At 32.8% G+C, this 27,893-nt stretch overlaps 2 protein-coding genes across 6 annotated transcripts; both read left to right on the top strand.

Moving 5' to 3' along the window:
• The first annotated feature begins 366 nt into the window (after positions 1-366).
• On the top strand, positions 367-3,642 carry LOC148935930 (uncharacterized). Its single transcript, XM_089080182.1, has 3 exons — positions 367-1,407; positions 1,856-2,051; positions 3,444-3,642. The coding sequence occupies exons 1-3, from the start codon at positions 1,045-1,047 to the stop codon at positions 3,614-3,616; spliced, it is 732 nt and encodes a 243-aa protein (XP_088936308.1). The 5' UTR covers positions 367-1,044; the 3' UTR covers positions 3,617-3,642.
• Positions 3,643-8,475: 4,833 nt separating this feature from the next.
• LOC105423307 (uncharacterized) lies at positions 8,476-26,865 on the top strand. 5 transcript variants are annotated; one of them, XM_011633012.3, is made up of 11 exons: positions 8,476-8,966; positions 11,085-11,363; positions 13,456-13,583; positions 13,730-13,855; positions 14,886-15,240; positions 15,745-15,916; positions 16,029-16,128; positions 16,277-16,451; positions 16,897-17,052; positions 18,267-18,509; positions 19,365-26,865. In XM_011633012.3, the coding sequence occupies exons 2-11, from the start codon at positions 11,285-11,287 to the stop codon at positions 23,753-23,755; spliced, it is 5,925 nt and encodes a 1,974-aa protein (XP_011631314.2). In that variant the 5' UTR covers positions 8,476-8,966; positions 11,085-11,284; the 3' UTR covers positions 23,756-26,865. The 5 variants fall into 5 exon arrangements, with proteins under 5 accessions (XP_011631314.2, XP_011631313.2, XP_011631312.2 ...); XM_011633011.3 differs by having other exon boundaries at positions 8,476-9,043; XM_011633010.3 differs by having other exon boundaries at positions 8,476-9,158.
• The last annotated feature ends 1,028 nt before the right edge of the window (positions 26,866-27,893 follow it).

Below are 27,893 nucleotides of genomic sequence, written 5' to 3'. Positions count from 1 at the left end.
TCAATAGTACAATAATAATAATATTGATCATTTTAAAATAAAATATGTATGTTAAATATTTTTAATTGTGAATTATATCTAAGTTTGATAAAGATAAAATGTGCAGTGAAGTGAAAATTAGTGCGTATTCATAAATATCTTAAATGTCGTGTAGCAAAAGTATAAATATAAACAAAGTTCAATATAAAAAAATTAAATATTAATTAATATTAATAATATTTTCTTCGTAATAACTCACTAATTTTTTAAATATAATTTTTCAAATATATTTAAAAATAAATTTTGAAGGTGGGTATACCTTCGTGAATTATTTTCACTTTATATTATATTTATTTAGACGCATTAAAGTTTAAATTTCGCGAAATAATAAGAAAAATAGAGATGAACATTATATAATTAGATATAACTAGTAATGTACAGACATGGAGAAGGCTATCATTTATCAATGCTTTCATATCCTGCAGTCAGTTTCAAGGTTACTATCGGTATACTCAGTTGCAACACTTCCAGGTCTAAGTTAGAAATTAGATTATCTAACTTTCAATAAATATTTTTGTTGCTATATTCATAAATTTATATCGAATATATAAAGCTTCATATTTTATATCAAGTTTACGATGTGCGAAAGCATTCTGTAATATCATTTATACGGAAATATTAATTAAGAATGTTAAATAAATAATTTTAAGAACATAAAAGTTTTGAATTTATATTCAAAATGAAAATAAAATTATAAAATTCTCGGTAAATAAAACATAGCATCTAGATAACCTGAGCTACTGTTGTAAATATGAATAAATACGGAAGCATAGCTATGTGAAATGCAAGCCATTAATTTCTACGTTACGTGAATTGATCTTACGAACAATGCAAAGACGACACAATAATTGATTAAATATGCTTTTTGATGCATGTGATGTATCATTCGTAATACGGCATAATTCGTCGATATGCGGTGCGTTGCGGGAAATTTAAGATCGGATCCAGCGGCGACGATCGCATAAAGCCGACATATCCAGAGAACGTGCGTTTTCAACGACGATCATGAGCTACAACGTGACGCCCCTGAAGAAGCACGCGCAAATCACTTACAGCGTGAAATGCGTGGCGGTTGAAAATGAACGAGTGTTTGGCGATGTCTACATTGCGCAGCAGACGCAAGATCTCGTTTACCGACCGAAGAGCTATCCTTTTCCACCGGAATGTAAAAGGCGTCGACGCAACCTGATACAACAGACTCTGAAGGAACCGGATTTCATGGAGCTGAATAGCAAACAATTGAACGGAAAAGCTAATATTGCGAATTCACGCTGGCAAAAGCGCTCCAAATCGATGGGAGACGAGCCGAGCATGATCGCTTTTAATTATAAAAGTGCTAGAAATCATGATACTATTAAAAGGCCCAAGGTAAATATAAACATAATGCGAATCGAAATTAATCAGTTATCAGAATTTAATAATCGAATAATAATATAAAATAACTTAGTCTAGACAAAGTTTATTTGTTCTAGTTTTAAAAAATTGAAGATATTGGCACGTAAAGTTATAATATTAAAGAGTACTTTCCATTTAGTCGACACAAGTCGACACAAGTATCTTTCTTGGTTTTCAATGATTAACAAGGACAAAATACTTGTGTCACTAAATGGAAAGCATCCAAAATATGTATCAATTTAAAATCGATTATTTTTCTTCATATTTGAAAATTATATTTCATCAGATAAGAAATATTTTCTTGATTTAATTGTGTGATTATCAGAGACATTTTTTTATATCGGTCTTCTCACAAAGCTTTTCTAAATAAAAAAAACGAAAGTTTTAAACGTGTTATTTAACACACAAATGTATTGTTTAGATATATCCGCCACCTCTACAATATTCGCCGCTGCAGAAAGAAATCGTGATTACCTCGTTAGTGGATCAGCTACTGCTAGACATTTACGGCGTACCAATGGGCGACAAGGGACGTTCGGAAAGCGATTCTACGGCATCGTCCTTGAAAACACGACCGCAACATCAATATCTGCAGAAAACTCGTTTGCTTTTGAAAAGTAAGACAATTCGATACGAGCCGGATATATAGGCATCACAGAAAAATAATTATAAAAGCTCACATCCATCTTAATGATTTAATGAAAGCTTCGAATAAGTGATGACCTATTATTGTTTGCAATCATATAAACATATCGTAATAAACGATTTTTTTACTGTAAAATTAAGATGTGCTAAAATATATAGATGAAATTGTTGCAATTTGAATTATTGTTTAAATTATTTTAATTTGATATAAAGACTACAAAGGTGTATAGTAATAAAATTTTTAAATGGTCGAGAATTTCGCTCTTTTTTACATGATATTTTTATAAATAATAACTTCTATAAATAACAACAAAGATCTAATAAGTTTTTCTTATGTAATCATTCATTGCTTTGACAATGTTAAAGAAACCGATGTATTTTCTCAGAAAACTGCAGATCTTTCAAAATATTTCTTATGTATATTTCAGAATAATACTCTGTAAAAATAAAATTACTTCGTATTTCTAAGCAAAATTTAAATGAAAATAATATTTTTAAAAAAATATTAAATATATTTTAAAAGCGCGTTTTGTAAAATAACACTCTGATTACTCCTGCATAAATTCACCATGCATACTTATTGGTAGCAGTTTTAGAATTTCATGAAAATTATAAGTTTGCGACGAAAAGATATAAAGAACTTTTGTTATTGAAGATGTTAAGCACTTTTAACCATTTAAGCATTTTAAGCCATTCTTCTTAACATCGTTCCACTGTTAATAAAAAAAACAGTTATATACTTTTATATGTATGTATGTATGTATGTATGTATGTATGTATGTATGTATGTATGTATGTATGTATGTATGTATGTATGTATGTATGTATGTATGTATGTATAGACAAAGCAAATGAAAAAGCACTAAATAAACCGTTAAAGTAGATTTCATAAAACTCTGACTAGCCATCTATAACCGACTTACTATTCTCTAATAACGTCATTATTATTCTCCAGATCATCATCGTTCCTGCAAATTTCTTTCAAAGATTTCTCGATACACAACCTTTGACTTTATGAATAATGCAATGGCTCGCAGCTGGTTGCCGCGATATAACATGCATCGTTTGATGCGTTCGCAATATGCGCGCCTTTGTGCTTTTTCGCGCTTTCAGAATTTTCGAATTAACTGTATTTTAACGAGATGAGACAGTGATGTAGGAAACATAAGCTCTCGTATGTTTATTGCAATTATATGAAACAAAAACGAATGCAACAAAAACATAATTAGATTTCTTGTAATTATATTTTAAACTAATGCTTACTTTACAAATATTTTATAGATATTTATTGTAGAAAAATATACAAAAGAGAACTTAATATTCAATAAGGAGAAAATTTTTGATGATTGATTTTTTTTACACAGGAAAAGATGAACTGGAGATCCTGCTTATGACTCTACGCGAGCACATCATTCACACAGGCGGGCTGCTTATCCGTCAGCTGCGTCGAAAGGATTATCTCACTGCTAAATGTGATAAACAATGCGATATCATCACGGCCTATCTACAAGCACACAGTGCAAAGCGAAGTAAGTAAATGTTCTGCTTTAAATACTTTCGCATTAATACTTCATCTTTTAAAACATCAATGCTTTTAAAACATAAAGCTTACTGTAAGCATTTGAATCTTATTACATAAAAGACTAAGAAATAATTCATTATTAATACTAATTTAATATATCTAATTTATCATTAGTCTATAATATTTTTTAATAATTATTGATACTTGAATAAAACAATGCATATAATTATTGATACTTGAATAAAACAATGCATATACTTTATAATGCTATATAATTAATCTCAATTTTTGTATAAAGTATTTTATAATCATGTCAAGAAAAAAATTTTCTTATTATATTAGATCAAAGCTGCTTATTTTCTTATATTCTTCTAAGATTTTCAAACAGCATTTTCTGAGATTAAAAAGATATCCAAAACACTTAAAAATATTACCTGTGTTTAAAAATTTACGAAATAGCGCAAATGGAAAAGGAGCTTATCATTCGTGCTAGAAATATCCTAGGAAAATGGTTAAAAAATGTAAAAATATTGCTGTAGAGTTTTGTGTACTTCTTGAACCGTTGCATTCTAAAACTGCAATTTTTAGAATACATTCTGGAAAATATGCTGAGATGCTTTATTAATATTCAACAAAACATTATAAATTAGAACAGTATTAATAATACAATGCGTTTCCAATGTTTGCGTTACCTTACATTGTTCGAATTTGTTGTTGCTTCTTTGGTTGCAAATAATCATGCGTTAAGTAATTATAAATAAAGATGCATTTTTATTTAATTCCTATAAGAAAAAAGTTAATTACTGCGAATTGCTCTTTTAGTTTCAAATTACATGTTCTAATAACTTCATTATATGGATTTCATTAAAGCATAACTACAAATCTCAATAAAAAAAATTCAAATATACTCTGCTTCCAGTTCTGCTTCTCTGCTTCTGTAGCTTTTTCTTTAAGATAAATGCGAATTTCCTTTCCATTAATATTAAAATAATTTTTTTTTGAGTGTATAGTTCTTATCCTAAACTTTAATTTAAGTTAAGAGATTTAATTTAAGAGATTAAGGAGCATTATTCAGTTTGTATTGCGCAAACTTAGTTCGAGAGCTAAATTAAATATTTATTGAATACGAGAATTTTATCCAATTGTTACATCCAATCGTTCCATCTCATTCTTGCATTGTATTCTTAACAGAAATCGTGACAGAAATTTCTGAGCATTTTGCAGTTTCATATTCCATCGTTACATTTATATCAATGTCAGCGACAAATATCGTGAAACAAACGTGAGCTAGAAACTCAATGTAATATACCGGTCAAGTTGTCAAGATAGTTCTCGAGGGAACCATCTGAGCGTCATGAAGAAATCGTGGCGTCGTCAAGTTGCCTCGGTCGTGAAGAAACGAGCTTTCGTATGCGGCAGTGATCAATAATTAGACTTTGCCGCGACTGTCGGAGCAAGCCACGCATGCTCCGCGTACGGTATCACGGACCAAGTTTCGACGTGGCATCATTGATAAAGTTTGGATGCTGTTGCGCGCCCGTCGCCCGAATGTACGTGCAACTTTCCTCATCCGTCCTCGCAAATTACCGGCATTTAGCTGGCGCGATGAACCCGAAGGACGGATAACTGCGCGATGAAGAATGTGCGCGATAAGAGATGGCATACTTTGATCGCGAAGGAGCAATTTTATCGTAGACTTGTTCCGTCGCGGGAAAATTTGCATGCACCGCTTCGTACAAATGCATGCGCTTGACGATGTAAGGTAACTCAGTTTGACGCAAATTGTTCCATACAGGAATATACTAATCTTTCTAAATTCCATCATGGAGTTTTATTGTATCAATTAATTGCATATCATCGGTGATGAATTTTCTAAAATCGGATTTGTAGAGAGATATATTTTTTTCTTAATTTTACGTTTATTTCGCATCTTGCATGCTTCTTTCATTCTTGTGATGTTAAAAAAAAGAAGAAATAAAGATATGCAATTTGTTACTTTGTATATATTTTATAAATTCATACGTACTTGATAAATCATTTTAACGAACATCTTTATTACAGTTTTCTCAGATCGTTTCGACGCTATGTCGCATTTGATTTATTGATCTTACGTATTTTTGAACGACCTACCATTTCTACGCCGGATAAGATAGATTCGATATTTCGGGCCAACGCGCAAGTATTACCTATGAACTTTCCAAGCCATTAACCCGGCAACGCTAAAAGCTCAACGACCATCCTCATACAGAATGAACATGTAACAAATTACGCGATGCAGAAACTCCATGATGATCGAAACGTTTATTATGAATTGCCTGAATCGCCTTTTCATAATGCAATATTTATAACAGTAGATTACTCATAACCGTAGGCAATCGATCATGGATATTCAGATTAAATGTTTTAACTGTATATGCAGCATATATTAGTAAAGAACTGTAAATATTAAAATAAATTTAAAATAACAAAAGTTAGAAATATTAACTTCATATTGTAATAAAAATTTAAAAAGAACATAGTATCTTATATTAATCTTATATTAATATTAACATATATTATTTTCCAAAAAAAGATTTTATTCGAAATAAAATAATGATTAAAAACATTTAACAGTAATTCTTTTTATCTTTTATTTCAGAATTGATATTTTTCAAAAGAATTAGTAATAAAATTGATACAAAAATTGATACAAAATTAATAAAGCATATAATATAAAGCATATTATTCTCTCATTTAATACATTTACATAATAGTTTTACATAATACATAGTATTCTCTAACTTCTTTAAATGTGTGTATATATATATATATATATATATATATATGTATATATATATATATGTATATATATATATATATATATATATATATATATATATACTTATATATTGCGTATACAAAATATATATGTATATATTTACGAATATTATTCTATTATTATAGGGAAAATTATAGTCTCAAGTACATAATTATTGTTTCATTTTTTATCAAAATCTATTTAAAGTCATATTTACTAAATAGCTGAGAAGCAATCACATGTTACTAATAAACAGAAGTTTAGCATTCCATAACAAATGGAAATTGATCAAATTACATTGAATCAGTGAGTATATCATTTCATCGATAATGACACAATGTATATTCAAGATTCATATATCATAAGCTTTAATATATTATCAGTCATGGAATAGAAATATCATGGATAATATATGTTAATAAATATAAAATATTATTTACATTAAGTTAAATTCGGGGACATTATATAAAAAAAAGAATTATTTATTAATAAAAAATATTAATATTTATATTAAAATATACTTATTATGTCCGGCGACCAAGTTCCAAAATGGCAAGGACGCAACAATAAATTAAGTATTCTTAGTCATTTATTATTTTATTATCTGGACGGGTACGTTAGACAAATGTGTTTCCAGTTATAATTAAACAATTCAGCAGATATACATATGTACAATATATTTGAGCTTCGATTTCTCGTAATGGTGTTAACTATTTCGAGTGACCTAAAATGATAAAATCAATGACTCTGATATGATGACTGATCATATTGATCCTAAATTTGCAAATATTCTCAATGATAAACTTTTGAACAAAAAGATATTTTCTCTTCCAAAGATTCTAAATATATCAGCAAAAATTAATATACATATCTAATATAATTATATATATATATATATATATATATATATATATATATATATATATCTAAGCATCTAAATTAATACACGCTATTCAAATTCCACATAGCAATTCTTTTTAATCGTATGCCAGATATTTTTTTATTGATTTTATGGTAATACTGAGTCATATTAAGAGTGAGAATTGCATTCCTCCCTTCCTTCCAATTTGTTATATACTATACTTTCAATTGCTACACGCGGCGTTACATTACATTCTGAGAAATAATTTCTCGTAAATATGCGTGGATCTGCATATATATAAGCGAAGACACATAACGAAGTTTCTATAATAACATGAAACCTTGATGGTTTAATTTCTGCACGTTCGCTTGATATAATAATCTCTCCTCGTACGGGGTTACACATTAGATAAAGTCGCGTCACGGTACTCCACTTAATCGAGACCTGTGGCTATTAATCTTCTTACGGATGAACTATTCAACGTAGTAAAAATTTAATAGCCATACCCATATCGTATGTCTATATTTATTACGTTAAAGTATCAAAGATTAATTTTTCTGCTTAAAATAAAAGCTAAACAAAAAGAATTTTATGTATGTCATGGCATTTAAACTATTCAGATTATTAACATATAAAAATTGTAATATATGGATATTTATCATTTCATGTTATCAGTTATCGATTATACCAGAAGCAGAAAAAATAATATTATAAATTATTTTCAAGAAACATATCTCTCTAATATAAATATTGCTATAGATATTACGCGTGAATATTTTACGAACACCTACGCACGCTCCAACATCGATTTGATTTAATCGGATTTAATGTTTTGACTTTCAAACGTTACACATTAATAAATCTTGTGTAACTTCCATGTATAAGTACGTGTGGGATAGCATGCAAAATAATCCCATACACGTGGTAGTATTTAAAAAAAAAGATTTTAAACAATAACATTTTATTTATAAAATAAATCGTCTCATATTTGTCTCACAATGATGCACATGTATTTGAAAAGAGAAGTCAGATTTCCTCGATGTTTTTTTCGAGACACATTGAGAATTCATTTAAATCGCAGAGAAAGAATTTCGAGCATATTCTTTTTGAAAGAATCAGATGCACGGGGGTGAAACAATGCACAGTGGGAAGCTGCGTATGCCGGGCGCATGCGTTGTGACGGGAGTGGCACCATGTAGAATCACTACGACCGCCACGGGGTTGGAAACGACGACTCGTGGAAGAACGGTAGTAGTGCCTACTGCAGAGTTCCACGAGGAGGCAGCCACCCCTCGTGGCAACCCCTCGCCGTTGTTGCGGAGTTTTGCGCGCGCGCAAGCCACCCTATCCATTATCGTTCAGCTGACTCGGCGCACTCGTCGTACGAAGACGCTCCTCCAGGTGCTTCGGACAGCTGTTTCGGAGCATCGTCGCGACGCCAACGCCGCGAAATTTCCCGATACTCGAGAAGAACAGTGTCGAGAGAGTGATCTTCATCGGCCGCAAGAAGCTCGCACGCGTTCGCGTTTCCGGCTTGGTTTCACGAAGTTGTGTCGCGCAACGAACATGCACGTCGTTTGCTTGTGGTGTATTCGTGCTTCATAGTATTTGCGCGCATTGATGTGCATTGATGTGTCGCGCTGCATAATCAACAACGACGGCGAGGATTGTTCGATAGCGCGCTGTCAAATCTCGTGGTAAAGATGGTACGATCCGATGACACGCTAATCTCGTTTCCCCAAAGTGTCAAAGTACTGCATTTGTTTAATATCTTCCCTCGCGAGTAAGTATGAGCCTTGGCCATCGTCGATGGACCAGAGACCGTACCGTGAACGATGGTGAAATGCACGTTTAAATCTCGGTCGCTACACGAACGCGTGCGTCTAATAGGAAAAAATGTGCGTCGCATATTAAATCAATTTCCGTTCGTTGAAAAACGACAGACTGTTTGCATGATTTCTAGAATAACCTATATTCATATTTTAAAAAGACAAAGAAAGAAAGAAAAATATGATTAAAAAAAAATAGAGAGCGTGACTAAAAATCAAATAGATCGCTAATATATTTAACGATTAAAATTAAGTAACATTCAATAGGAAAATTCTTTTATGTTGCACTATAAAATCTAGAAAACATAAAATATTAAAACAATTTTTTTGCTTTTTAAAATCTATAAATTAGCTTTTTTCTGTAATAAAAGTGTGTGTTAGCCAATTGAAATTACAGCACGTGTATTTCATCTCAATGTATTTCATCTAAGACATATAGATAAAATATCGATTTTCCCTTAATTTTCAATTTGCTCCATATATTTTTTATAAAGATACTAGCTTACATTTTGATTGATATAAAACACTCGTGGAATACGAACGCGTTCTTAGCATCTCGTTGAAAAAATATATGAGAGACAACTTTTAAAATTGTTAAGAGTCGCAATTAATCAACGAGTTTTTACGGATTTTCGGAAAGGCAAATTATGCAGATTCAACAAAAAATTCCTAAAAATTTATGATTCGCGTTGTTCTTGATTGATAACAAACTCGCGTTTTGCAACTTTAAAAAATAATATCTTGGTAGAATTGCCGCATTTATATTCTATTTTGGTATATCATGCAAGATTTAATTTTAAATATTGGATTTATCAATTTAATATCTATTTAATATCTATTTTTAAGTCATATTGACAGAAACCGCAACATGGAAAATCGCGGTCACGACAATCTGACTCAAAGCGTGTAAATTTCTTATTCTCCCACTTATGTTGCACGTACAAACGAATAGTTCTCGTCGGGAACAAAATTGCATTTGTTGCAATTTAATAAGAAACCTAATATTTTATGTTTTTTAATTTCATTATTGACAGATTATCGCTATGTTTGAAATGATTGCGGCATTTTGTGCTGTATATCTGACGACATTTAAAACGCATCTAATAATCTGACGACGTATTTGATTTAAAGAGGAATGATTGCATAAATGGCTGAATGCAAATTTAAATGAAAGAACGATGGATTAAGTGCTGCATGTATTTTCTTAATTGCATTGTAATCGACCAGTCGCGATCGGATTAACTGCTCGAGCATTTTATCGGTTTCATCAATCACTGGTGAAGTAAAAATCGATTTCGTTATCAGCTTGGTCACTCTTATCACTTGTTATCTGCATTTTATCGCGAATAAAAAACTAGAACGCGGTTTTTTGTGTTACGTGCACCAACAAAAGCGTTATATATTAATTGCCCTGTATTAAATTACCTCACGTATCCGATATGCCAAATAATGAGAAACTCTAAGGCTATCTCCCACGATCCATAGAGACATATACATATATGTATGTTACACGTGTATTATTATGCATGAGCATCTACATTGTGATGCTTGTAACAGGTGGTACAGCTATACATATAGCATGAAAGAACGGAGAGGAATGTTTCTATGTTTTATTAGATTTTTAGTAGGTTGAATGTTACTTGATAAAAGCTTGAAAATACTTTATACTTGATTAATATTAATATACTTAATAAAATGTACTTTAAAGTATTTTTGCATTTTTGCATGTTATCAGATAATAATTTAACCATTTATATCAGATTGCAATGCTCTCTATTAATAAATTTATTTGCAAAATGTATATATATTAAAATATATTATATTAATATACATACACTGAGTAATATTTTATATCAAATGATATATACCAAGTCACGTTAATGTCAATAAAATTTGTTTCCTGAGAGTACACAGTAGTGAGAATCATCACAGTAGTTTCGCACGGTTAAGTGCAAAACTTGGCACACTAAGTCAACAGATCGATCGGCTTTTCAGAGTTACAGTAAAAACATCGCGCATCCGAGAGGAACTTCGCGATCCGTTGCGAATAAAAAGAATATCGCGAGAATAAACCGAGGAACGGCCGATCATGAATCACGAGAACGGTTGAGAGCAGCGTACGCGCGACATAATAAGAGACGTGAGAGATGAAAGCGAAACGATGAAGAAGAGAGAGTGGCGCTTCTAATTGGAGGATGAACGGATTTTTCAATTCTCTCAAAAACCTCGCGTCCGGTGCTACCGGCTCTGCCTCGAGATACGAAGAGCTGGAAGGTGACACAACAGTTTCTGTAAATCTATCTCGCATGCTAATGTCTTCTTATGCTGCACGCGCGTGGCGCAATCATCCCTGTAAAAGCTGCATATATATATATATATATATATATATATATATATATATACACGCGCACACATACATGCAGACTACGTGCTAAATGCATGTAAATTAAATTCTGTTAAATACTCCTGTAGGGGTATAGCCCTATCTATGTGTTATATAACATTAATGCAAGTTAAGAGTCTCACATAGCTTAAGTTTAGACTTTGTCTTAAGCCAAAAAAGACGACATTAGGTCTTTTTATTTTCAAGTATAAAACAAAAGTAGAATAATTAAAAGTACATACTTTATTGCTGTTATGAAAGTCTCGTAGGTAATCTTATATAGGCTTGATAAAATGTGGAAAGATAATTAGTTTCATACGAATAAGGATTCTTGTAATTAAAACACTTACTTAATGTCAGTAAAATCATGTCTTCTCATTAAAAATTAATTAAATACACGAATTATTTCTAAATTGAAGATTGAAATATCGTAGATATAAAACAGAACAAATCGATTTGTTTGATTATCAAATCAAACTGTAGAAACAAGCATTTACCACAATTTCTACACCAGATACAATTCGTATCTAAAGATAGAATATTCTATGTTTGCCAACACTGGAATATCCATAAAATTTAATACATAGCACATTTAATTTGTGGCTAACTCGATGTGCATTGTATTCCTATGCTATTTCGTTGTAATAATAAAATTTATAGCGGTGTGACTCTGCCTTTATGTATGATTTGTAAAACTGCCTTCAAACGTGGATTGCAAGCAATGAATATTAAATCAATTTTGTTGCATAAAAACGAATCTTTAATATTTTAATGTAATAAGATAATAAAGTAATAAGGTAATAATGTAATAAAGTAGTTATTTATTTTTACTCCAATAACGTATAGCAAATATGTTTTATTTTGTCCAAATTCCAGAAAAATACAGCGAATACAGCAAAACAAAAGAATAAAGCAATACAGAATGTAACACACGTGTAGCAATTCTAACAAAATACACTTGTAATAACAATGCAAGACAAAATACAAATTGTTATGAAAGCAGAAATAATATCGATTTTACACATCAGCGCGCGTTGCTGCCGTAGTTTATTCAGTCATTAATAGAATTCCAGCCTGATCAAACCATGCTCGTACATTCGTAGATGCTGTGAGATGACAATAAGCAATATCGCTGTTGCACGGAAATTTAATATTTTCAATGTATGTTTCATTAGCACGTGCGACTTCATCGACATAAACGTGTGGATTTACACATTATTTACTACTTCAAGAATTTCTACAAAATTACTTCTACTCAAACTAATAATTCTTCAACCAAGGTTGTCATAGAAACGATCAACCCTTCTATTAAATGTTAAAAGCAATCGAGCTTGCTTCACTCGATGACTTTGTCAGCCATTCGTATCAAATCGAACAGGATGATAGTCGCCGTTGCAACTTCCAGTGAAATATTCAAATTATCGATTCGCATCCAATGCTAGAGTTTATTCACGCATTTATGTCAATCAAGCTTTCTTGGCTATCAGTTCCATTTAAATAAAAAATTATTTTTGTTTGTGATATAAGATGACGTAAAGTTTTCTTTGTGAAATGTACGTATTGATAATATAATGCAAAAAAACTGCAATTTATATGTTACTTTATTAATTAAAATGTAACATGTTTTTCTAATATTTTCTTACTATTTACTAGGAAATAAAAATAAAAAGGTGCATCAACATAAAATAAAATGTCTAATTATTAAAATATATATATAAATGAACCGTACCATCAGAGTGTTTTTTTAAATACACACATATTTTTAAATACATACATAATTACACATACATACATACACACATATTTTTTAATACATATCTTTAAATACACACATATTTTAATAATTAGACATTTTATTTTATTCATTTATTTACCTTTTTATTCTCATTTATTTATATTATATTATATGAGCTACTCTTCATATTTAATTATTATATATTATTATGTGATAAAATGTTTTATAAATTTTTCTCTAAATTTTAGTCGAAGATACAAAAATGAGGTTCAGTTTGACTCCGCAACCGGGAGAAAGTGGTTTCATACAATGGTTAGATGCGATGAAAATGGTTGCCAAATTACAAGAAGGAATACCACCAGAATTTCGGAAAAGAGTGAGTGGCCTACAATTTAGATAATGAACAAACATAGAAAATATAAAAAATATAAAACAATATAAATATAAAACAAGTAAAGTAAAATATAAAACAATTCAAGGAATTGTTGCTGAATATAGATAAGGAAACTGATATTTTTCTAGTTGTGGCTAACATTGGCGGAACGTCATTTGGAACAACGCGGTGTAGATTGGAAGCAAGCTGAGAAGGTCTGTTTCAATGAGTGGAGTAATCCTGATGACGAAGAACTCGGCATACAAATCGTAAAAGTAAGTGTTTACAATATTCTCCAGCCATCCGTGTTACAACATTCGCGAATAATCTTCGACAGTAAGTATTCACATCTGCTAGGTTGCATGAAAAAAAGTCTGTTGTTTTAGAGTGTTTTAACGAACACTAATTTCATTATTGCAACATTTAATAATGCATTTTTCCTTTATATCATGTTTTGCTCTTAATACCTTTTGACGAAAGAATTTGTCAAAAAGAAAATTAGTTCAAATATGTATCTAATGATATCATCACAAACACGATATATCATCATAACACAATATCATCTTTACAACATACTCAGTTTATCAAACTATCTCCGAAATGAAGGGCGACCCGGTTAATTCTGCGAGAACATTTTTGGATATACAGCACACAGCTACGAGGAGAACGTTTAGAGAGATGGCGGCACATTTATTTCAATGTACCTTAAAATTCCTCGCACGAAAACACATAACTCCGTAGTACATAAATATTTCAATTGATTAAAAGGAATAAGTTAAGAAAGCTAAAAGTAGGAAGCTGAACGTCTAGTTGCGTAATATGATTTGAATCAATGTATTCACGGTGCATAATTAGAAAAAGTTCTAAAAATATCGTAATCTAATACCTATCTGATCGCGTCAGGTTATATCAATTTCACATAGATTTATAAAACGGTCTAGATTATTATTAATTACGCTCAATTAAGCCCGGATCGTTCATCATTATAATGACGAGTAACTAATAATCAACCGGTTATTTGTATAATTAATGTTCGTCTACATAGATTACCTTTTATCAAAGATTTTTCTCAGTTTGACATTCAATTCTTGTTTAATCATTTACTTTCATCAAATGAATAACCCCGACAGATTAATTATCCATACATTTGTAAATATAAAAAATTAAAAAAAGCTTTGAATAAATTATAGAAAATTAAATTTGTGCTAAAATTATTTCGGTCTGCGTAATTACGTTGCTAATTCGGCAAGGCTCGAAAGTTACCGGAGTAATTTTCAACTAATTCACCGACATTACAATTTACAGGACCTGCACAGGACAGGCTGCAGCCTGTTCTGCGGTGCTGCTGGCCGGGACAATCAGGCGGTTCTTCGTCGAGTTTTGCTCGGTTTCGCTCGTTGGAATAAGTCCGTAGGCTACTGCCAGGGTTTGAATGTTCTGGCCGCCCTCGTCCTGCAAGTGATGGATCGCGCGGAGTCCTCGGCTGTGAAAGTGATGATATATCTGATAGAGGGTGTTTTACCGGAGGGTTATTTCGCCGATAATCTGCGAGGTCTCTCCGTGGACATGGCGGTATTCCGGGATCTTTTGCGTTCGAGACTGCCGAAATTGTCCAAGCACCTTGAGGCGCTCCAAAGCGACGCGAAGGATAAAGCTACGGGTGAGTTGGATTGATGAAACAAAAACTTGAAGGATGAGAAACACAAACAGGCATGGCGAAAAGATATTATATCGCTTGAAGATTGAGATGTATGTAGCTATCAAGTGTCTGATGATATCAATGTCAAAAATGATTTTATCGCTCACTCTCCCTTGGATAAAAAGTTTATGCGCTTATGTATGATGTAATAAAAAGCTTTCACAATTTTTCACAATTTTATTAAAATTTTTTTCATTTATTTGTTTTAAAGATATTTTAAGTGAAGTTTTAAGAACATTTTTAAATTGAAATAATTCGCGCGCGAAAATCATTATTTAATTTTGTTTTATACATCATGCTTATTAAATATTTGTACTTAAAAAGTATTTTGTTAAATTGAAAACATAATTTACTATAACAACGACAATCTCTAATCTCTATATAATTTAATTTAATTTAATTTTATCATCTTCATTTGTCTTGATTGTTGTGGATAGGAGACAATTTTGTGTTTCTTTTTTTCAGGAAGTAGTTATGAACCCCCGCTCACGAACGTATTCACCATGCAATGGTTTCTTACACTTTTCTGTCACTGCTTACCGCAGGAAGCAGTACTTCGTGTCTGGGATCTGATATTTCTCGAAGGTGATGAAGTACTACTTAGAACGGCACTCGCTATCTGGGAAGGTCTCTCGGAGTAAGTTTTAAATTTAAATTAAACTCATTATTGAAATTACATAACAAAATTACATAATTTTTGTTACTCCTCTGATAATTTTATGTAACAAATAAAATAATTGTTTTTACAGTCGCATAATGACCGTAACATCGGCAGACGAGTTTTACAGCATAATGGGAGTTCTGACGAGAGAAATGCTAGAATTCACCGATACAAACAATCTCATAAAGGTTAAAATTCTTAAACAATATTTGGGAATAATGATGTAACCTAATCAGAAGGCTGCATGTTTTAAACTTCTTCTATTTTTTGATTATGTTACCCATTATCGCTGTGTACATCTGATAACATAATTTACTCGCAAATTGTGTTTGACAGAACATTGTTAGCATGGGACCCTTGCATGGTGTCACAAGTTTAAGGGAAAAGCACCGATATAATATCACTCCGTGGGCGCGCAAATTGAGTGATGATGATGACAGTGAGACAGAAGAGGATGAGAGATTAGCAGTAGCAGCTGCCATGTTCAGCATGGCTCAACGTATAAAGAAAGGTGATTATCGTTAACAAATGCCATGAGTATTTCAATATGTTAAATAAAAAAAAAAACACGACAGCACATGATTATGTGAATTAATTTTACATTAATTTTACATGCATTTGATATGAATCGCAATGTCGGTTTACAAATCAAATTTCATTAAAATATTACTATATTTTAATACATTTAATACATATAATAAAATATCGTGTAAAATGTATAAAATAATATGTATAAAATAATGTGAATTTGTTAACTAAATTAACAAACATTTGATATATTTTTGTTTTAAAAAGTCGCACATGGATCAATCTTCTAATACTTTGCAGACATCATTCTAAATATACAATGAAACTGAAGATACAATCATTATTTTAAATTGCGGCGTGAACTATTTCATGAAAAAAATACAAAAAATTAAATTATCATATCCAATATCAACTGTTTGTTAAAAAAGAATTGATTTCAGACCGTATACCTTCGACAATAGGAGCATTACAAGCGATGGCACCTAGTAGTGATCGAGAGCGCCTTGCTTTAGACATTAGTACTTTGAAGCAGCAATATGCAAAACTACGTGAACGGCAGCGACAAGCTCATATAATACTCTCTGGTAATAACAAATGATTATTAAAAGTATTTCATTATTAGTAAAAAAATAGATATTTAAAATTTTTTTAAAGTTTATGCTTTAGAAACAGTATTCAATTCAAAATTTCGAAGTGTTTTGTGAAATATTCTTTTTAATTTATAATATAAATACATTGTATAAATTTGATCAAAAACGAAAGAAATGAATCGCTATTAAAGCATAAATTGGTTTTATTAAATACAAATTAAACAATTATAACATTATAATTAAGTTTATAATGTATAAATTATATATCAATATGTATATACATGTAGTATGTGTACTAAATTGCAAAAAGCTCACACTAATTGCCGATATAGTTTTAAATTATTGGAAATATAATGTTGGAAAATTGAATGACACATTATATTTTTATAATCAAAAAACGTGCGTAAGTTTGATGATTTGGATATACACAGAAACTTTACGATATGTTAGCATCTTATCGTTTTCTACGTATATAAGTTGGTCATTTCATATTCATGAATGATACTAAATTCGAGTTGATATTTATAGTTGGATACTATCGTCATATTTCGATCCAGGCGAGAATGATGGTAATAACCATCATGGTCGTGACCTTTTGAAATATTATGACCTATCACGTAAAAATCATGAGTTGTAACTCCACAAGATTTATTTCAGTTTGAAATAGCCACCTCGTTCATCTACTTGATAAATAAATGAAATTTATATGATCATAACGTTCAACTGGTTTATCTGGTTTATTTATATTATCAATAACGTTTAACTGGTATATGTTGATAAATTCCTTAAAGCTCAAATTTTCGTACAAAATAAAATGAAATTCCCTAAAACTAAATTTTGAAATTACTGTAAAAAATTATGAATCATGAGAATAAACACTGTCTAATAATAAAAAGAAGAGTTATGTATAATTATATTTAACATTATATAATTTTAGTGTTATGATAGATGCAACTATATAAATTTATATTATTTTATAATAATACAAATATATATATATATATATGCAGAAGAAGAAATTTATAATATACAATTTCTTATTTTTAATGAAAAATACAATAGCAAAATATAATAGCGCAATAGCGATAACAAAGATTTTATTTTATATAACAAAGGCAAAAAGAACTTTCGTGAATACTTATTAATTATTAAAAATTATATGTGTGTTTTGTTTACTAAAGTAAGTGTTATTTTTATTCTACTTATAGCCGCGTGCGCAAGACAGACCATGGTACCTCCGCCCACTTCCACAGCCATGAATCATCTGTTAGTGGGCAAAAATGCCCTTGTAAGTGGAAAGAATCGACCATTGAGTTTGCCGTCTGCCACTGCCACATCAAAATTACGCCCGACAGCCCTTCATAGTCCAAAAAGTCGAAGAGATAGACAAGGTGTTACGCTTCATTGGAAAGATGCAAAGAGGCCGAAACAAAGAGCCGGCGATGCTGGTGGTAAGTGCAATTAATTGTCAAAAAATGATTCAATAAAAATATTTTTCACATTCAAAAATATTGTGAAAATATTTAAAAATACATTTGTAATAAAAATGATATAAAAAACGTGTAAATTATTTCTTGCAAATGTATAGAAGAAATGTACATGATACAAACATGTATAAATAATGATAAATATTTAAGTAATCATTAAAAATATAATTTTGAAAAATATATTTATACATTTATGAATGATTAATATTACAAGTGCGATAAATTTGTTAATAGCAAAGGGGGAGGCAAATTTTAATTAAATTTGAATAGTTTTTTTACATATACTATTTTTATTTAAAAAATTTTATTGACATTTGTAGAAATAAAAATGAAATCGAATATGTTACAAACGTTAACTAAAAATGATTGATTGCATTGAATGTACGGTATCATATTGACTTACTCATGGCAAGTATACCAGCAGAGAATAAGATAGAACTTCCATCTGCTGATGGTAAGATTCACGATGTATGATAACACTTATCAATTGTCGAACCTCTATCACTCCAGATCAAGTAGGACGAACCACCTGCTTTACGCTCGATATCAGCAAGTATGAGTATTGACGCAGGTGTGGCAGATAGGGTCAACATCCGGTTCTGTACCGCTTCTAGTCAAGTCGTTCTCTATCGCGCGCGTAAATAATTTCAAGATTAATACATAAGTTATAACAGATACAATATTTTTAAAGCGTTATATTAAATTATTGACCAACAATTTTCACCCGTGATATCAATCATATTATCTCAGTCTCTCAGATTAATTACGGTTTCAGTACTGTGTAGTTAATTTATTGATATTTTCTATTTTATGTTACAGACGCCGAAGCCGTTGGTGCAGCATTCTTACAGTCACCTCCAGAAACGTCACCCAGTCGAGGTGCCGCTGACAGTGACAGTGACAGCACGTCGACGGAGCTGTGCGACGAACCGGATCGTCTGAGTGACGTCGATAGCGAAGAACTTACGTCAGCATCGGATTCTTACGTCATGGCAACGGACGATGAAAAGCATACTTGCGTCGAGGGTTCATCGACCTCGGCGAGTACACCTGCGCGCTCGTATATGAAAACTGAATCGACGATGACGGTCGAGGGGAAGCAAATGGACACAATTTTCGGAATTGAACGAGACGATAAGTCACCGTCCTTGTCCGAAATTTCGATCGCCAAAATTACCGATCAAATACGAAGACTCTCGGCAGAAGATGACAATAATACGACAGTTCCACAAATATTGAGTGTGCGTAACAACGACGAACTATCAATGGGAGATTATTCCATGCACATAGAGAGATCACAGATAAAAGAAACAGAATCAAAGTTGTTGAATCCCATCGATTACACATTAAGTGAAGACACAGCAAGATCGTCGTCGAAAATTAACGTGAACTACGACTATTTGAACATGAAATCTAATATTGATGAGGAGAAGACAGATGACATTCTGGTAGGGAGAACGGATCGATTGAAAGATGTAGAAGAAAAACAAGAAGACACTTGGACTAGCAGTAAAGATAGTATAGGCATTAAGACGGATATAATAGAAACTATGAATATTCTACGAGATAATTCTAGGGAACAAACGAGTACGTCGTTAGATCGAAATTATGATAAATTTATCACGCCTTTAGACACGAATGACAAGCCTTTCGAATCCTCTTTAAGATTTTCCAGTAAAATTTATTTGGATTCGAAAAATGATTACGACTCAAACAATACGGATCTTGAGAATAACAGAGCTTTGGATGTCGCGACAGAATCACGATCTTTTTATTCTAAGAGATACGTTATAGGCCACCTTCCAATTTCTCCGGTAACAATGGATGACAAACTGACGAAATTATCGCATGAAGTATATAACGTCTCGGTAAACCAGGAAAATCTGACGAGTCCTGAAAGGTCTTCAAAGAGAGAAGCTTTTAGTGAAAAGCAGCCAATGGTACAAATGAAATTATATTCTGACTTAAAGAGAAGCCCGAAATCTCCAGAAAGCACAAAATCGTTCAGCTCCGGAGAAACAATGGGTCCCGATTCAAAGCCTTCTAGTTTGACGGTGAGTCCGAGAACCCCAGTTAGATCGGACTCTCGTGACTTCACAATTGACAAATCGGCTTGCTCGTCCATTAGCTCGGATTCTAAAACTCTCGTTCTGCATTCTGTTGGCTCGGATATCCCACTCGACGATTCGAGGCTGACTACGACGACGAAGAAAACGTCATACGAGAAATCGAGTTCGTCAACCCCAATCAGCACGGATTCTCTAAAAAACAAATCCGAAATGAGCCCAAAATTGATGATAAGCAGTTCCAGCGATTCGTGCAGCCCGTGCAAAGCTAAGTCTTCCGAGAGGTCATTCAGTTCCGACCTGCAGTCGCCCGTAAGTGCCAACTCCATAAGATATACTTCGAATTATGGAAAACGAGGCCAAGACAACGTGTCGGATTCGCCAATCGACCTGAGTACCGCGACTTCGCCGTTCTATCCTATTGCGAATCCCAATCAAAAAACACCTTCGCCATACGGCGCAGGCAAACGAAGGTGCAGTATAGACAGCTCTGAAACTTCGCCCGACCCGAAATCGATCAGCTCGAAGGATTCAACTAAATTTTCGGGGTATCAAGCTAAACTAGACCCCTCAACTAAGCCAATCGAAAGTAAGGAAAGCGAGAGAATTCCCGACAGTAGCGATCTGTTTGTGAAGCCGCAATTCGCATTGAATGCAGAACTGAATGCGAGTTACATGCAGAAGAGCAAAGCTGATTTGAGCTCTTACGAATCGATCGGTGGCGAATCCTATGGGAAGTGCGGGGATTTCATTGATGACAATGCAGACGATCCGCTCTCTGAAAAGGACGTGGTGCCTCAATTACCGCACGAGAAGCTTGACAAGCACTATCTGAATTACAATTACAGACGTAGGGACCGATCGAGATTGACCGAGAGAAGCTCCAGCAGTCTGGAGAGAAGATGCACCGATTTAAAGTCCTCGGCTTCGATAGATGAATTCAATACGACTATGGCGAAGAAGAGATCCAGCGATATTTTAGAGGATATGAAACATTTAGAAGCAAAGGCTCTTAACGATGGCTTGCCCGATGCTAATTTGTTGACGAAGAAATCGAGCGATATTTGGGAAGACATGAAAAATTTAGAAGCAAGACGACAGGATACTTTTAGCAATTCGGCGAGCGGCTTCTCAAAGCGGCGATTAGAAATTCCAGATATAAACGTAACGAGCGAAGGTAGGAAATCTTACGTAGTATATCCTAAAATCAACATCGATGAAAACAGCGATAGTATATTAAAGAGCATAGCTTGTAATAAAAATAATAATGATATAGATGACGGCAGAGAATCGAAGGTAGGTGTATGGACGAAGGTAAAACCGCGGAAGAAAGGTGATAACGGACGCAGAAGTAGTGATAGAGCCTTAAAAATTATTCAAGAAAATTCAGCCATATTGCACAAGATTTTAGCTTGCCAAGCAAAGAAACGTCTACCTGATCTAGAGGAGATATCGAAGGAAATAACCATCAGTCCGATAAACGAGGAAATTTCTAAAATATTCAGTCCGATTCTCGAAAAAATGGGTTTAAATGAGCACGAGATAAACGAGGAATTGGCTCGAATAAATTTTAAGGACTTCGATAATATGAGTGCTACTAGCGTATCGGAATTTGATGCAAAAATTAACGAAGAATTATCGAAACTGTCTCTCATCGACGAAACGGAACAAATAGATCATTTAGATGTAGACGAAATCATATCGCACGACTATCTGAATACTCGAGAAGCGCTCATAGACCATAAGATAAACGAGGAACTCTCTAAACTGTTGGCAAATTACGAGGAAGAATCGCCACCGAATATAATTAATTTAGAGAAAGGATCGTCAAGCCAGAATGTAAGCGAAACGGAGGGTCTTGATCTTACCAGCATTTCGACGAATGTATTTTCCTATAAATCCTCTAATGATTCCATCGAGATCAGAAATGACTTGGAACCCACTCACGATGCCGCATCAAATCAACCTGAAAAGTTTCCATTTGCTACGTTAAAATACGAGCAGAGCTTGTCACCCAAGAGCGACATAGATATCTACAGAGAACTAGAGAAGCTCGACAAAATCTCGTCTGTGCAAGTGTTATCAGATACGCGTCTAGAAATACCGCCGAAACGATTGTCCCCCATTACTTACATTTCCGACACTTCCACTTATCCGGAAATACCATCCACAACAAGGTATGCAACGAAAACCAGCCCGTTCGACACTACGCCGTTGAAGAATACTTATGAATCTTATAAGAGTTATGACTTTCCGGATAGATTATCGCCTCGGAACAATCCTTACACAGCGTATGATAAATCAGGTGACCTCACGTTCGAGTACACGGATCCCAAATCAAGAATCTCTATCGATTCCTATGACCTGCATTTGAAAAAAAGCCCGATATTGTCGAAAGAATCCTTGGAGTTTCGTGTGAGATACGATGAGGAGTCGCCAAGACCGACTGTCGGCGAATGCGCCGTTCAGGAAAGTAAATTGGCAGTTTCCTTAAACGTAGGTTCTTACTACGGCAAGGATAACGACAACGAAGCAATTTCACCGACAAAGTATTTCAGCAAGGAAGAAAAATGCTTAGACATCGGAGACTATTGTAGCGATGCGGATCTTCTACGTCATAAGTATAGTGCTTTGTCACCAAAGGAATATTCTCACGTCAGAAGTATAGATTACGACAAGCCCTTGAGCACGTTATCGCACGTGATGGTGGAATCCGAGTCGGATGTCGGCTCGTACCTATCGACAAGACATCGCGACTATAACATGCTGTCACCTAATCGTCAATATAGAGATGAATATTCTCTCTCTTCTAGCCCAAATCATTACACTCCGAAACTCTCTCCAAATCTGACAGAAGAAACGAGAAGGTCTGTGTCACACCCAGAATCTCCAAGTAAAATAAGCGTCAGCAAGTATGAAGATTTGACGAATAAAGGATCAAATTGTTACAAGAAATCAACACTGAGGCTCGGTAATATGGATGACGCAAATAAAAATGACGAAGGCATTGACACTCCGAGTCCGAAGACATACTTTAGTCCTTTCCCTGTTAGAAATAATACTAGAAAACCCAAAGAACTGACGTTGAAGTTAGGTTTGTATTCGCCGAAAAGTTCCGATTTCAGTCAAATGAAGAAATCATAGTGCTCAGCAAATTATAAAAGCGATAGAGCCTTGGACCTATATAAAAGTTTGCACGTGAGCTCTATTACCGAAAGGGATATCTATGTTCGCTAATCAATCGTTTCGACAGATTCTTACACTTTACACGACTTACAGACTTTACACGCGTTACAGACAACAAAGCGTTTCAAAGAATTCCATATTATCGATTTTCCGAATTTAACAAAGTGGGCCTAAATTGTCGCCTAAACATTCTTAAATTGTTATTCTTGACATTATAGATAAATTATACAATGTAAGTTTAATCAATAGTAATAAACGTGGACGTAGCTTTAAGATGATAATTAAATGAAATAAAGTCGTGTAAGTTTTTCAATGCTCGGCCAGGTGATTGTAAACTATGAGTACACTCCTTTCTTCAAATTGTATATAAATTTGTTTCGATGGAGATCGAACGAAATAGCATGTATAAAAATGAATATACAGGCCGCGTTATATCGTAATCATGATAAGCGCGAAATAATATCTCCATGAACGCAATTAAATTTGGGAATATTGCTGAAATAATACGTCGTGCGTTATTGACGCGATTACGAAATAGCAAATCCGGGCAAAGCAGATTAATGTTAAATCCCCCCATATTCAGCCGCACGTTTCTCGCTTCCTGTCCTTTATTCCATCATTAAAAGATAATGCGCACTTCACAGTTATTCGAATATTCGCATTTATTCATTGTCGTTTAAAAACAACGTTGGAGAAATATTATAGCACTTGAAACGTTCATATACTGCAATTGCTAAAATTATAATGAAATGCCTTCGATTCCCTCCAATTTTGAACTATGCCAAAATTTCCTACAAAACGGTTTCCAAACTGGTCACTGTATTCAATTTAGATTAATAAGAGAATTTTACAAAATGTTCTTCTCGCATCTTTTTTATTATGCCACTTTTATTGCGAAATGTTTGAGACAAACACGTGCCCGCGGTACAACAATGTCCTTTTGAACAAGAAAGAGATATCAATAAGGTCCTTTTGAACAAAAAAGCGATATCGATATGAAACACGATGTTAATTTATAAATTGTCAAAATAAAATTTGATTCGCTCGTATATTTGGGAAATTTAATCGTATAAATCTGTATAGTTGTAAACGCGAATTATGCACTACAAATTAGACATAAATGAGATGAAGATTGTATATAATTTCAACTATTGACTGTATGTTATAAATAACTTCAAAATCCTGCAGAATCTTTTTATATAAAATAAAAGTAGTATTTTTAGATATTTCTAATAAGAAATATTCATACTATTGCAGTATTAAAAATCGTTTGCTCGAACGACTGCAACCTAAGCGCGAGTAGATAAGAACATATTGTTACAAATTTAAATCCTTGCTCACAAATGGCTTCAATTCGATACATAAACGAAGTATATCGCGTCGAAGAGATTCACAATTTTCTGTTTTATCACAACGATTTGAATGTATCAAGATATTTAATAGCTCGATTTATAGCCTACTTGCTGATAAGAAAAATATTTCTGTAACTTATAATATACAGAAATATCATTGTAATTCATCCTTCGCACAATTTTTGCATTAACGCACTAGAAATCCAATGCGCGCATCTTATAAAATTAGCCTATTAAAATATTTCCCCAATCATCTGTGATAGTATAGAAAACGATAACATGATCTTAGCATGAAAGATTATATTATAACTCAATTATTATAATTTTTTATTAGCTGTAATTTTATAATATTTAATAAGTCTAATTTCGAGATATAATTTTAAGATATAATTCAATAGAAAATTTGTTTAATATACGGTCTTTTCTATATATTACGTTAACATAATTTAATGCTTCAAATTAATTAAACTCATCATTAATGACAATCATTTATTGCATATTTACATACATATAATGCACATATAATGTACACACATGCGCGCGTACTATATATGCATTATTTATTCTTATATTAATATATTATCTAAGAAATCATATATATCTAATCGTTAAATTTATAATTTACTTATTATCAATTTCTTAGAGATAGTAATCTCCTATATATTTTTTAATTGCTATTTTCTTTTATTCATCCATTTTATTCAACAAAACTTGTCAATTGCGAAATAGAAAACTATTAATTAAGAAAAAAAATGTAAAAAGTTATTGATAAAATAGCTTATTATAAAATTGTGAAAAAAATTTTTTATGCAACGTTATTCCATTTTTCATACATTAATATTTTATTTAATTTACTAAGAATTATATAAAATACTTTGGCAGAATATCGTTCTAGTATTCGTTATATTTCTCTCTCAAAGAGTATATTATATACTTGAATTTATGTGAATGTATGGAAGATATAGTATTAATTTCATTTCAATTATCATGTTGTACGATTGGATCAGGAAATCCGAAAGTAGTTTCAGATGCCTGTGAAATATAGAAAGTATTTGCAAAAGTGCTGAAAAGGGCAATGGCGCGTTTAAATACAAAGATATTTTAAATAAGGGGATAAATGATAACGATTAAATTAGTGGATTTAATTAGTAAATCCTCATCATTAATATACAGTTGCTAACACATTATGAGTTGTTACAGTATCACATTTCGCACTTTTCATCTTGCATAAAAATTAGGTTCACTTTGTTAAACATTTACCTGAGGATAAAACTGCTCGACAATATATACATTTAATTCAGTTCATAATGTTATTTAAGCTTCTTGATATAAAATCGATACTTTTCGATACTTACTGGAACATACGTTGCAATATACATATATAAATGAATAGTCTTTTTCTACTGTGTATGGATCAAGATATGGAGATTGATTGGAACTTGTGGTAGATGAATACGCATAGCCTTGATGAAGGTACCGCGTACTACATTAATAATAAAACGTAAATCCTATGTAACGTCTTGTTTAGAAGAAAAGGAAGGAATATATTTAAGATTTAAGGAGCGTGTGAAATTGTTACGTAATATTTTGAGAAAATTATTGTATATACGTGACAATGCGAGTCATGCCAGATATAAGACTGTATATTTGAAATGCATAGAATGATAAGTCGTTATGGATAAAGAAACTGAATAAATATATTGAGAAAACGAGTAATCACTGTCTATTAATCCACTCAATACAAATCTCTGATTTCCGATTAAAAACAATTGATTTTTATAAAGAGCAACGGAAAATCTACAAATTTGACTAATTAATACTTTTTCAATAATAACTAAATATCTGTATTTATATCAATAATATTTTTAGTATTTTATTGTCTCCGTTATTTTAATATTTTATTTACATTTAGTTATTTTTATTAAATTATTATTTCATGCGCACAAAAACAAAATATTTCAACATTAACATTTTCATCTTGCTGATAATTCTACAGTAATAATTTTTCATATCTTTTTTTTTTTTTTTTTAGCTTATTATATTAATTTTATGCGTTTTTATCTCGGCGTGCAACGTCAAATGGACGCGCTATCAAAAAAATCAATTGCTTGCACAACCCGAAACGATCACGCCTCGATAAACGCGATAATATAACGTGATATATTTCACATTTATAGGAAAAAAAATATTTACTCGCAGACTCATGCTAGAGGGATGATTACCATTCGCAAAACTGCTCCGTTCTCTCCGCGACGGTTGCGCACTCGTGCCCGAGTGGACATTTCATTTCACTAACATGATTACACGCACTCGTGCGTCGAGGATTGCGGATTCATTTTAATTGGGATTACATTTCAATTAAAACCTCGTCCCCATTAGAGAGAGAAAGCCGCGTCGAATTTCAGAGGAGGGAAGGGGGAGAGGGGAGGGGAGGGGAGGGGAGGGGGCCGAGCGGAGGGGAAGGAGAAGAGGTGGACGAAGGGGGACGAATAATTGATACGGGCAACGCGCGTTATCTGAACGCGAGAGCCGCCGCGGATAAAATATGCATGTTTACCAATCAGGAGGTGTCCGGGGTTACATGTCCCGCCGGCTCCCTCGGCAAACACGCGATTACGAAGGCTCCGGCGGGCTAAACGGGCAAGCAAACAACGAAACCTTTGACCCAGACCCGTCCAAATAATCGCCGAATTGGAAAGTACTCCGGCCCCGTCGGCCCGCGATCCCGTCGGGCGATTGAACCG

Source organism: Pogonomyrmex barbatus, unplaced genomic scaffold, assembly GCF_055798465.1.
Source record: "Pogonomyrmex barbatus isolate J1 unplaced genomic scaffold, ASM5579846v1 scaffold3, whole genome shotgun sequence".
Lineage (NCBI taxonomy): Eukaryota > Metazoa > Arthropoda > Insecta > Hymenoptera > Formicidae > Pogonomyrmex > Pogonomyrmex barbatus.
The sequence above is the reverse complement of the archived record's forward strand: the minus strand, read 5'-3'. Positions and strand labels throughout refer to the sequence as shown.